We start from the raw sequence: 13,739 nt of genomic DNA on the forward strand, positions 1-13,739 counted from the left end.
TAGTGAAATTTGAGCGAATTTTGAGCATCTTTCTATTTTTAGAAAGTTCCTATTTTTTAGGGATTTTACTGCCTCTTGGATTGTCTTTATTTTGCCAAAAATCAAACTTACTATTTTTAGTGTCATCCCGCCCTGATTTGCCCTAATTTTGACATTTTGAAGTACTTACTATTTCTAGTAAGTCTATTTTTGGCAGGTTCTTTGCAGGCAGGGGTCCTGACACTGAAGACTAAGTATTCTTGAACATTTGTCTATATCCGGAAACTGTGAAAAAGCAGGCAATTGATTGAAAAATGACTGTCTAAATTCATTCCGGAAGTGGAAAAGCATTGAAAAATCTTTTAAGTCTGGCAGAGAAAATCACTTCAATCCAAGATAGCATCCCAAGTCTAGAAAATGGGAAAATTGGCCGAGTCTGGCAAAATCCAAGAGAATCCTTACCTTGGTAGTGAATGGCTTCAAAAGTAGGTGGGCAGCAAATTGGAGTCAAGGAGGATTTTTCCTCCACCCCCAAAATTCCATGACTAGGTAGTTTTGGCGCTCATGTCAAGGATTGGGTGCTAGATTGGGGTTTTCCTCCATGATCAAATTTCCTTCTCCATCTCCTTTTAGCGCCCAAGCATCAAGGGGAGCGCTAGAACTAGGTGGTTGAGGAATTTTCCTCCACACCACATTTTCCTGCACTATATGGATTCAACGCCCAGGTCAGGCAGTTGGGTGCCAAATTGAGGGTTAGGAGGATCTTTCCTCCTTGACCAATTTTCCTTCATCATATGTTTCAATGCCCAAATCAAAGGAAGAGCGTTGGAATGGGATCATTTAGAAAAAAGCAACTGAAACTGAAATTCCTCCAACACATGGAATTAGCGCCCAACATCAAGGAAGGAGTGCTTGTGATGTCCCCATCTAGACATGATAGAATTTAATGATAAATAATAATACAACCAAAAATCTAGAATATATATATATATAACCAAATAAAAAGAATAGAATAAATTCTTAATAATATTAATAAACAAGATTTAATATATATTTTATATTTATTAAATATTAATATTAGTTTCATATTTATCAAATAATAAGGTATGAACAAGCATCATCTTGATAAGCAAATTGATCTGCAATAAATTGCTATGTTAACCCATGAAGTAAACAGTCCGCAACCACATTGATGTTATCGCATGACCACCACCATAATTATCACTTATTATTGAGAAGAAATTACAAGGATCGATTATCCAAAGATGATTATATCAATCAAAGGAAAATAGCATCAAACATAGGTCAATACATTATCGCTGCCCAAGGGAAGTCAAAATCAATTAATTAGCAAATAAAGTAAATAAATGATAATCAGTGATTAACTTACATATGCGATTTAAGAGAAATAATTTAAGAGAAATAACAATTAATTATGGAAAGGTGCGATCTGAATAATAAGCTGATTAGTTTGAATGATGAAGAGAGGCGGTTAAGAGATGTAACTATTCAATTTTGCAAGATATATGTATGGTGGGAATCAATTCCATTTTATGGGGGGAGATAGGCTGAACACGTATGCTTAACATATGAAGGCTAATAAGGTTTGAGTGCAGAATTTAATAGTAAGAGTAATATAGACTGCAACACGTATGACAGTAATTATTCATTTCTTATATAATGGCAGACCAGATCTGATGCAAGTCAGATCTGTCTGCCCTTACACCCCACTAAATATAATTATTGCTTGTAGGCAGTAGTGCTATTATTAATTTTATATATATTCGATAATTAGAAAATATATAAATATTTTATAATATAATTTAATTCCTTTATTTATATTCAAGTCAGAGCAGCCAACTAACACAGTGATTTCTTTATTCATTATAATATTTCTGTAGGTAGAAGTTTGTTTGTTATTTTTCTTATCCAATTGGGATCGCTTGTTCTTGGTGCTTAATATGCATGCTTAATATATGAATCCTGATAATGTTTAATGCAGAATTGAATAATCATATTAATATTGGCTGCAAACAGTGGCAGACCAGATCTGACATGTATGAGATCTGTCTGCTTTTACCAGCCATTAAATATATTGATAATTAATGTTTTTTTTTTAAAGAAATGATAATATTAATGCTTAATAAAAAGGTAATTAGCAAATATGTTAATAATGGGTGATACATTAACAATTGGTGTATATATATATATATAAAGATGTCTTAATTAGGAAAATAATAATATTAGATTAATATAAAGAATCTAAAGAACTCTTCGGAAATAGTCAATAAGAGGGATAACAAAATTAATTGTCTAATGAGGAAAATAAATAAGCATTTGTTAATAACTAATAATTTGAAGAATGTCAATGACTGGCTTCATGATTACTCTCAATCAATTTTAGTATATTGAAATAGATTACCTATGTTAATCGGGTAGGGGACATTACAAGGAAAAGAAAAGGAAGGGAAAACGGGAGGCTGTGCCAGCAAACTGCGGAAAAGGTAAGAGAATAGTTGTACGCCTCAGGAATATATATGTGTGTGGACGTGTGTGCCACACACACACATATATGTTTATAATGATCTGTCATATGTGATATATCTCAAACCTCTTTGACAGAGTTAGAGTCTTAGCATAATATTGTCTCATGTATATGTACCAATATATATATGTAGGTATGTAGTATATATGTATGTATGCAGGATATATGTATGTTTGTAGGAGCAATAATAGTAATTAAGAAATATGTAGAGGCAGGCATAAATTATAGATTAAAATGATAATGAAGTATAAAATGTTATATGAATAACAATAATTTGGCTATATGATGGAGGCTATTGGGAGAAAATCCCCTTAGCCTAATTCGGGATTATGATAATCCCTGGTAGGCAGTATATACTGAGTACTCATATGCATATATGTTAAAGGCTTGGGTGTCGGAAGCTCACCCAAGAAGAGACGGATCTTGCCGATCCTCTCTGGTAGACTTGGATGATAAGATGTATCATCCAAGGCAAGGAATTGATCATATATGATGATCTTCCTTGGTAGGCTTTGATGTAAGATGCTACATCCAAGACGAGAATCAAATTATCCATCGATTTCCCTGGTAAGGCTTGGAACCATGATGGGTTCCAAGAAGGCGGGCATTACAACCGCCTAAGGACATATCCCAATACTTCATTCGTATCCTTTTTATTACCTAAGATTTGAGATTAGTTTTAATTAAGTAATTGAAGTTTAATTGCAAATTAAATTAGTAATATATATTTTGTTGCATTCTAATAGTCTGTTTTGTAGGAAAGTGATCTCTAACTAGTAGGGACATTATAGTGCTAGAATGGGGTTGTGGAGGAATTTTCCTCCACACCCAAAATTCCTCCACTACATGCAATTAGCCCCCAAATCAAAGGGGGAGTGCTGGATAAGGGTAAGGAAGGAATTTTCCTTCCAGATAGACTTTCCTCCACAAGGTCAATTCCACACCCAAGGAAGAAGTTGGAAAGAGGGGCATGGAAATTAAGTCATGTATAAGGAGGAAGAAAAATCTCCTTAGGAAAGAAAATCAAAAAATTCTCCTCAGGCATGGAAAATTGCCCAAAAGTTGAAGAAATTTCAAGGCAATGACAAAATTGGTCAAGGGAGAGAATTTTCTCTCTCATAAGCTCTGAAGCTTAAAATGGAAAAAATTCCTAAAAAATAGGAAAGGTGATGAATTGATCAAAAAAATTTCCCTAGGAGAAAATTACACCCAAGATGAAGAAATTCCAGGAAAGTGAAAAAATTGACAAGTGTTGGAAATTCCTTCCTTCAGGATAGAATTTCAGGAAAGTGAAAAATTGACCAAGTGTTGGAAATTCCTTCATTCAAGACAAAATTCCAAGAAAGTGAAAAATTGACTAAGTGTTGGAAATTCCTTCCTTCAAGACAACATTCCAAGAAAGTGAAAAATTGACAAGTGTTGGAAATTCCTTCCTTCAAGACAACATTCCAAGAAAGTGAAAAATTGACCAAGTGTTGGAAATTTCTTCCTTCAAGACAAAATTCCAGGAAAGTGAAAAATTGACTAAGTGTTGGATTACTTCCTTCAAGACAAAATTCAAGGAAAGTGAAAAATTGACTAAGTGTTGGAAATTCCTTCCTTCAAGATAGAATTTAAGGAAAGTGAAAAATTGACTAAGTGTTGGAAATTCCTTCCTTCAAGACAAAATTCTTGGAAAGTGAAAAATTGACTAAGTGTTGGAATTCCCTTCCTTCAAGATAGAATTCTTGGAAAATGTGAAATTTGGCTAAGGATTGAAGAAATTCCTTCCTCGGGGAAGAAATGTGCCCAAGGTGAAGAATTTCAAGGCACAAAGAAAATTGGCTAAGTAAGAAGATTTTCTCTCTCCAAAGCTCAGAACAAGACAAAATTCCTTAAGCATGGAAAATGGTCAGTGGTCAGGAAAATATTCCTTCAGGATGAAGTGTGCACAGGAACTTTCCTGAAGGACAAAATTCTCTCTTCTAGAATTTTCTCTCTCCAAGAATTCCAGATGTGCAGGATTCCTGCAAGAGCGGATAAATTTGTTAAAATTCTTCCAAGGCAGGAAAACCTTCCAAAATGTCTTTTGTGAGCCCGAAATGGAAAGATTCTTGTAAAGGATGAGTTGGCGACATGTAAAGAGAATATTTTGTATTAATGAAGCACAACCAAGAAAATTATAAATGACAGCAGGGTCCATTTGCATGGCAAGAATCTATTTACATGAAGGCATAGTGGCACATTCATTGCTGGAATATTTGACCAAGGTTGCAGCTAATTCATTGCATGGCAATTGTTGTACTCAATGCAGTGGTGGAGCATCTTTTGCATGTAACTGATTTTTGGAGGTAATGGTGCATTTATTACACAGGGCGAATTTGAAAGAAGTGGTGCATTTAATGCTTTATGGATGCCATCTTTGGTGGGAATGTAATCAATTGTAAATGGGCATAATGGGTCATTAATATTTTTTCCCACCTTGTTGCATCATTTGTGTGGAATCTTTTGAGTCAAACCCTAATTAGGGTTTGCATGTAATCAAGGTTGGAGGCCTATATAAGGGGGTGACCCCCTTCATTTAAAAAGCGAGGGAGATTTGTATGAAATTGTTGCGATAAGTTTTTGAAATAATAACAATGAGACATTCTTCTCTAATGGTGTCTACTTAAGTTATTTTTCAAAACTTGCATGGTTTAACCTTCCTCACTTAGAGTAGAAGTAGAGTAGTTCTTTAATTTCAATGGAGAATGTATCTATAAAATATTGAACTTTTTAATAAATATATGTAATATATCTATAAAATTGCCTAAATAGTTTAACATTGATAAATAGATTTGAAATCATTACAAAAAGATGACACGTTTATATAAAATATAAACCATAGGAAACATATGCTTTCACGATTGCAAAGATGTTCTTTTGTCAAAAAGGTACAATAACAGTTAAAGACTTTAGAACTTTAAAATAACTCAAAGTCATCAAGAGCACTTGGCTGGGAAATCATCATCATCTGTATCACTACTCAGTTCATCATCTGCAAAGTCAGGCTCATCTGCATCTGGCATTGCTATGCCTTCAAGAGTTTGTTCTAAAGAAGTGTTCTTCACTGATTTGTTCATCAGAAATTTCAAATCGCTGCGAACATAGACAAGATCTCCCAACTTTCCAGTCAAGAATTTGTTCCTCTTTTTGGAATGGATGCGGTCAAAGAAACTCCAATTCCTCTCACAAGCTGATGAACTTGCTCCCTGAATCAAAATTCGAATAGCAAACTCTTGCAGTTCAGGAGATGATGATCCATAAGCGATCCACCATCTATATCCAGGCATACGTGGTGAGTTTTATTTGGCTTATGCCCCTCCAAACATCCCTTCTCCTCTCTTGTATTGCCTACTTTGATATCTGATTAGTGCTGCAATTTTTGGATCTGGTACATACCTGCTAATGGCTTGGTAAAGCCCTGCCATGATTTCATTATCACCCCTTCTATCAATAGCAAACAACTTAGGCTCCAAAAAGCAAGCTGTTGCATGTAAAGGTGTGTGCATCATTTTCCATCTGCAATCATCTGTCTCCCATATCTGCATATATTCTGCTTCTTCATTATTTAGTGCTTTTTGAATAGATTTCTTACACTGGTCCATGCTTTCATAAAGCATGCCAAGGCAAGGAGTGTCACCATCAACCATACGAAGCACATCAACAATTGGTTCACATACAAGCAAAAAATTTGTTGCACTTTGTTGTTTAGGATGATTTTCTCTATGTTCTTCCCCCTAGGGCCTTTAGAAAGCACTGAACTTTCCCACTGATTGTAACAAATAACAAATCTCAAAGCTTCAACCACTCTTTTCAAAGTGATATAATATGAAGCAAATCTTGTTTCACAAGGCCTCAACAATTCTTTTGATGCATGCTGCCTATAAATACTCAATGTGAGACGATTCTGTATGAAATTTGCAATTGCTCTCCCTCTATGAATAGCTTCATTTACCCATGGGAATTTAGCCAAGTCATGAAGCAACAAATCGAGACAATGGGCTGCACATGGGCTCCAATATATCTGTGGGTACTTCTCTACAATCAGCCTCTTAGCTCCCACACAATTTGCTGCACTATGAGTTACCACCTGAACGACATTTTCCACCCCTACTTCAAGAATGGCTTCCTCTAATATTTGAAAAATATACTTTGAATTTTTCTTGTGGTTCATGGTGTTAATGACTTTCAAAACACAACACCTTCAGGACAAGACACCAAAACATTAATCAATGGCCTTTGACACATATCTGACCATCCATCACTCAATATAGTGCAATTTGTTTCCTTCCAAGTAGCTTTGACATCAGCTAATTTTTCAGTCACTCTATCTTTTGACCTTTGCAAAAGAGTTGTCCTGATAGCCTCCGAACCTGGGGGTGTGTACCCTTTGCCAAACTCTGCAATTTTGTGAACTGCATTACGAAAATGTGGATTTCTTGCAACATTGAATGGAATAGCACTTGTGTAAAACAAATCAGCAACTGCATCATCCACTTGTTGTTTCTCTACTGGTTTCCAAAAGTTGTTCAGTGTTCCACTTTGTTTTGATACACTCACCGGTTTGGATTGCACAGATAAGGAAGACATGATAGATGTGAATCTAGATACATCTCCTTCAATTCTCTCTTTCTTTTGTGCCTTCTTCATTTTGCCTACCATTGAAGCAGCCAACTCTTTCTCTAGAATAGCTTGAAGTTCTGGAGTCGCACCTATACATGCTTGAATACCTCCACCTGGACCCCCTGTATTAGCAAGGAAGTGGTCCCTAAGCCTTGTTAAAGTTCCAAATATAGTTCCCTCACATAGGTTACATTTGATGTGAGTTCCATTTCGGGTCACATGCTTCCATGCCTCAGAAGTTGATTTAGGAGGAGCCATTAAATGAAAATCTGCATGTTTGGAAAGAAAAATTAAAAAAACAAAATAAGCACTACATTTATTTCAACCTTTCAAAATAGAAATACTAAATTTTAATAAAATATTTATTAATATATTCTAAATGTTTTAGCAAAAAATAAGCAAATACTAATTTTTATTTTTGTTTACTAAATTTATAAACAAAATAAAATAATAATACAATACATTTTTTTAAACAACACTATAATAATTATTAATATTTTATTTTAACTTTATAAAATAAATAAAAATTAAAAATCAAATAATATAAATAATAAACAACATATGTCAAAACAATTAATAATTTAATACAATAATATTTAACTATATATCATGTCTTAATAAAAACTAAACATTAAAGTATTAAACAATATAATATTTTGTTTAAATAATATAATATTATAAACTAAGTTACCGGTTCGGGTTCGAAGAACTCGGTACGGCAAAATTTTGAAAAGGGGTTTGGGTTTGTTTGGGTTCGTTAGTACAAAAACATGTAAATTTTATATATATATATATATATATATATATATATATATATATTGATATTTGTGAAGCCTATAAGCATGAATTAAAATTTGCATGTCACATAGCATCATATAAACAACAAAACAAACATAAACTTGTAATCATAGCATCATGATCATACCATAGTAGCATCATATAAATCAAGTTTAATATCAAAATGACAAAATATTCAAGTATCATTGTTTCAACTTTCAACAATATAAACAAAGTTTAATCATCAAATGGATCATCTAATTCATCCTCCTCCTCCTCCTCGTTGACATTGACATTAGATGAGCCAATGCCACTTGCACTTGCACTATAAGTTGGCTCAATTTCCGAGTCATCAAGTGTCAATGCAAGAAGCAGAGAAGCAGGAGCATCTAAATCAATATGCTCTGGCTCTATATCCCACATCTTCGTTTCCCCTTGTGTGTAGTCACGTTGTTTGTGTGAAAGAAGACGTAGGTTGGAATGCTCATATACTAAATTCTCCGCTTTTTTTGATAGCAGCCTATCGCGCTTTACTGAGTGGATGAAAGAGTATGTGCTCCAATTTCTTTCTGAAGCAGATGAACTAGCAACCTATGAAGACAAAGTAAACAATTAAAGTTATACATTAACAAAAATAAAATTACTAGCAACCTATGAAGACAAGTAAACTATAAATAAACTAAAACTTGTAAATTTAAAATTTTAATTAATTAAACTTACTTGTGATAAAACTTTTATAGCGAGGGGTTGTAGGTGTTGGAAGCATGTGCCATGGAAGTACCACCAGCTATGAGCATCCTTCTTGGATCTATGATGAAGTGCATCAACACTTAGACCATTCCCATTTGCGAATTCTTTGAACTCATTTGTAACATCTCGCAAATCATCATCGGGATATAGTCTAAGAAATGCTGCCTTGTACCCATCAGATACTTCTAGATCTCTCCATGGTGGAATCCTTCCTGGTTTATCAAGAAACCGATTGCTATAGTACTTAGGTGTCAAGGCATAGGCAAGAAGTTGCAAAGGAGTGGTCATCTTATTCCACCTTTCTACAATAATTACTTCCATTTCTTTGAAGAATTTCTCCTGGGGATCATTCTCTTTTTCATTTATAGTGACCTTTATTTTTTCAAGCATTGAGTCAATGCCATCATAAATCTCACCTATGCAAGGCCTATCCATGTCTGTATAGCGAATCATGCTCATGATGGGCTCAGTGATACTTAGGAGATATGTAACAAGATCCCACCATTTCTCATTCAATATTCCATCCCTAATTTTTTCTGCCCTCTTAGTGCTACTCCGTTTCCATATAGTCCAATTGGTGTTGATCACCATATTGTATAGTGCCACTCTAACTTTCACAAGTTGTCTTAAGACGATTGTGTTTGATGCAAAATGGGTCTCAACAACCTATAACACAAATTAATGCCAAATGATTAAAAAATAAAGTCAAACTTTAAATAAGAATACACAATATAGCTTACACAATGATATTATGAACATTGAAAATTTAAAAAAATCAGAAAATGTAAAATTAAATTACTATTTCACTTACCTTCAATAGCTCCAAATTCGAATAGGTTCTAAAAATCCCTTGAGACATGTGGTGGTTTGTGATGAACATCTGGATGTCCTCAGCCTCTGCATACACATCTCTGATCCATTTTACTTTTTGCCCAATCCTTTGTAGCATAAGATTGAGTGAATGTACCGCACAAGGTGTCCAAAAGATGTGATCATAGCATTGCTCAACCAACAAACCAGCAGCTCTACAATTTTTTGCATTGTCCGTTATGACTTGGACAACATTGTGAGGTCCCACAGACTCAATGGCAGAGATGAGAATTTCTGCAATAAATTGGCCATCTTTTATTTTGCCCTCACAATCCACAGCTCTCAAAAACATTGCCCTTTTAGGGGACACCGCTATGACATTGATCAAGGGACGGTTTTTAGCATCTTTCCACCCATCTAAAACAATTGTTACACCTGTCTCAACCCATGAATCCCTTATGGGTTTCAATCCATCTTCAACCCTCTTCACCTCTTTCTCCAATAATGTTCCACGTACCTTCTCATAACCGGGCCCTTATACCCTCTTGGAGCCTCATTAACACTTTTTATCATTTGCTTCCAATATGGGGAGCGAACAACATTGAATGACAACCCATTTGCATAAATGCACCTTACTATATCTTCGTTAGCATTGTCTCTACTCTTATTTTGGAATGCGGTTTCTAAAGGCCCCTTTGTTCTTTTACGTGTCAAGGGTGGTTCACTTTGAGGTTCATTTGTGGCAAAGAAGGGGTGGTATTCTACTACAATACTGGGATTAGAAGGGCCTTGCATTTCCTTTGTTTTCTTTGATGTGGTTTGGTTCAATCTACGGGCTTCCCTCTCTTCTGTCGCCTCATGCTCCCTAATATATTTCATCACTGTCTCATCTGGTATAGGTTTACCATTTTTTCCAGGGAATTTTTTGATGCCTCTTCCTTTTATTCCACACAAAAGGCCTACCACCCGATGATATGAACTATTACATTCAATATCACATCCATGGCATTTCCAACGGAATCCCCCACTTCCTGGAAGTTGTTTTATAATGTCCACATATTTCCATAAGGGAGAATTTGGATCATTTCTTTGTTTTGCAATTATTTGTTCATTGCCAATGGAGGAAGATGTAGATGCCATTCTAGTTCCTATGGCAAGAAATTATAGAAACATATTCAAAAACAAAAACTAAATAATGAAAAAAAATTCAAGTTTCATGTTTGACAATTTGTGAAACAAAAATAGTTGGAAAAAAATATTTAAAAACCTACCTCTTGCAGCCAATGGAAGCTTGAAAATGTATGGAAATGATGCTGCAACACTTGTTGAAGCTTCAAAACTCAGTCTTCAACTCCTCTTTGATCTTGGAAGCCAAATTTTGTTCACCCTTTCTTCAACCTGCTCTCATAAAACTTTTGTTTGCAACACAAATGAGGTGAAATGAGTGAATAAAATGTTTAAAAGTCACTTTTAGGTTATAACTTTCACTTTTTAGAAGGCGGAATTCAAAAAGAAATTAAATTTGCCATATTTTTGGACTTTACGGGCCGCCCAGCCACCCGGGTTCGACTGGGTTCGACTGGGTTCGACTAGGGTCGAACCACCTCTGGGTTTTTCGAACCCTGGTCGAACCCAGTTCGAACCGAACCCGTACCACGAACCCAGTCGAGCCAGGACCCGTACCAGGGGGGCCTAGAGGCGAACCCGGTAACCTAGATTATAAACAATAAACAAGACACAAAATATTTTGTTTATTTTGTATATTGTAATGTCACATTACAATATACAAAATAAACAAAATATTTTGTTTGAATAACCTAAAAATATTAGTTTTAACTTTTATCCAATTAAAAAAAATCTAACCTAAAAATTTTAGCGAAGCCTACCTGTGCAAGGAGACTGCAGGGCATCGAACACAACAGCGGCAGGGTGTCGAACATGGCAGAGGCAAGGCGTCGAACACGGTGGCAGAGGGTCGAAGCGAACTCACTGTGTTGCTTCCTTCGGCTTCCACGCTTCTCCTGCGACTTCCTTCGGCTTCCACACTTCGAGCACTCATTTATAAAAAAATACCGAAAAAACCCTAAAATCGCGATTAAAAAATATTTACTTTTTTCAATATATGAATTTGAACGAATTTAAACGAATTTTATACTCCGTTTTAAAGTTCGGCGAATTTTGAACCTGGTGACTTAGATCCTAACTAATATACGTTAAAGTTACAATAAATGGCCATTAATATCTAAATAAATACTTTAACAATACCTTATTAATGTTCACAACTTTTGATGGCCATTGCTACCATTTCCTTAATTGTAGCCTTTCATACTTATATCACAGTTCTTAGTTAATTTCGTTACTCCCAAACAAATTGCACGTCTTGATAAAATAAATTCTTTAATAAACAAAATATGTCTCTTCAACAATCGCAACATGTCAATGAATTTTTTTTGGATATAGATCACACCATTTCATAATCTTTATGAATAAGACAATTTTGTCTTATTTGTAATTGTCTTTAGTACCTTTTTTTCTTATGCGTGTCTAATTAGATTCGCTGTTCTTAAGCTTAATCTCACTCTTCAATAATGAATCACTGCATCTTTTTGTTTTTACTATTTTGTCTCATATTCTTTTTGTCTTATTCTTCTTGTCATATTTGTTTTTTTGTCTTATCTGTTTTCTTCACATTAATCGCTGTCCTTTGTTTAAAATAATTTCTGCCTTGTAAAACATTATCACTGTATTTAATATAATCAATCTCTAGCTTTTTAAAGTGATAATCATTGCTCTTTTCAATATGTATCATTGCTGCACATAATATTAATCTTTTTTTTTCTGATTGCTGCAACTTTATTACATTTGATCACTGTTCTCCTTATATGACATGATCAGCAAACACGATCAGCAAATTTTTTATGTCTTCAAATATGATCAACCTTCATGACTTGTATCTTGGACACCAATGAAGTTGTCTAGCATAGCATTCTTTGATATGCTATTTCTATATGTAAACTTTTATATTTGTAAACTCATACCGTCTGTCTTAACCATCTCTGCAAACTTTTATATATGTAAACTTTTATATGTGTAAATGATATTGCAGCACCTCCTTATGCTTTAAACAACAATAATATACAACAAAAAAATTCCCCCTTAAAGAGTCCTAATGGCATTTAAAATCTTCCTAAAGGTTGCAGCATAATATTTCACCCTTTACAAACTTTTGTCTTTTTCCCAAACTGGCGCTAGGCAAAAGTCCAAACTCCAAAAGGCAGGTCATTTATCCCCCTTGGAATGACAATTTATTTCTTGTTTTTTTGAAGGTATTATACTATTTTGTTTCTTATGTAAAATAAAAATTTAAGTTAATGAATCCTTTAAAAATTATCACTCAGATGGGGGGCTTGGGGAAGGAGGAATTCTATTAATTCTTTATGGCCAACATTTTGTAGAAGTCCAACACCTTTGTTTACTGAAAGATTGCAATAACAATGAACAAAATAAATTTAATTAAATGTTTTTGCTAAGTTTATAGCCACCTCCAGCAGACTAGAGAGCTTCCAGTCTTCGAAATGAACTTCCCTGTTATCTCTAAACCTCCTTCCAATTCTAAGTTAGTGATAAGATCCAGTATAACCTTTCATCTATAGAGGAAAGCTTCAAACTTTCCATATAAAACATTATTCAGTTTATATGCAAATCCACTGTATAGAAACTATGAATTTAAGTCCGTATTTCTACAATCATAATAAATCCACTTCCTTCAGCAGGTTTACATTTATCTTTGAAAGTTCTACACAAATTAAGTTTTCTTCACGTAAGGGGAACATCGATTCCCCTTTGTTATTTGGAGATCTTTTATAGCAGAGATTGTCTTACGCTATTTTTATCCTTGCAATTCTTTGGACATTCGGCAGCTATGATTATATAATGAAGTGCCACTTGATTATACAAATAGAATTTGAAAAACCATTGTCTTTGATTGTTTTCTTATTAAATTACTTGCTTTGTCACATAATTCATTTTAAGTTCTCATAATAATTTTTTTATTAATAGGTCCATTCAAAGCTTAACTACAAATTTCTGTATAATCCTCTTTGCAGATGCCTCCTTGCTTCCCTATGCTGGGGACAACTGATAATTTTAATGTTTTGGGATCACTCAAACTTGGGAAATATTCAAGTGTAAAATAAATTCCTGCCTTTTCCTCTTAAAACCATGAGTTCAATGA

General features: G+C 34.4%; 1 protein-coding gene across 4 annotated transcripts in view; it reads left to right on the top strand.

Moving 5' to 3' along the window:
- Positions 1-13,739, top strand: part of LOC131053733 (fatty acid amide hydrolase) — a 237,331-nt gene that overhangs the window by 140,686 nt on the left and 82,906 nt on the right. For all 4 annotated transcript variants that reach the window (XM_059207212.1, XM_057988365.2, XM_059207213.1 and 1 more), the window contains one exon: positions 13,612-13,692. In XM_059207212.1, coding sequence (XP_059063195.1) covers positions 13,612-13,692 — 81 coding nt within the window. The remainder of the gene's footprint in view (positions 1-13,611; positions 13,693-13,739) is intronic.

This window comes from Cryptomeria japonica, chromosome 6 (genome assembly GCF_030272615.1).
Source record: "Cryptomeria japonica chromosome 6, Sugi_1.0, whole genome shotgun sequence".
Classification (NCBI taxonomy): Eukaryota; Viridiplantae; Streptophyta; class Pinopsida; order Cupressales; family Cupressaceae; genus Cryptomeria; species Cryptomeria japonica.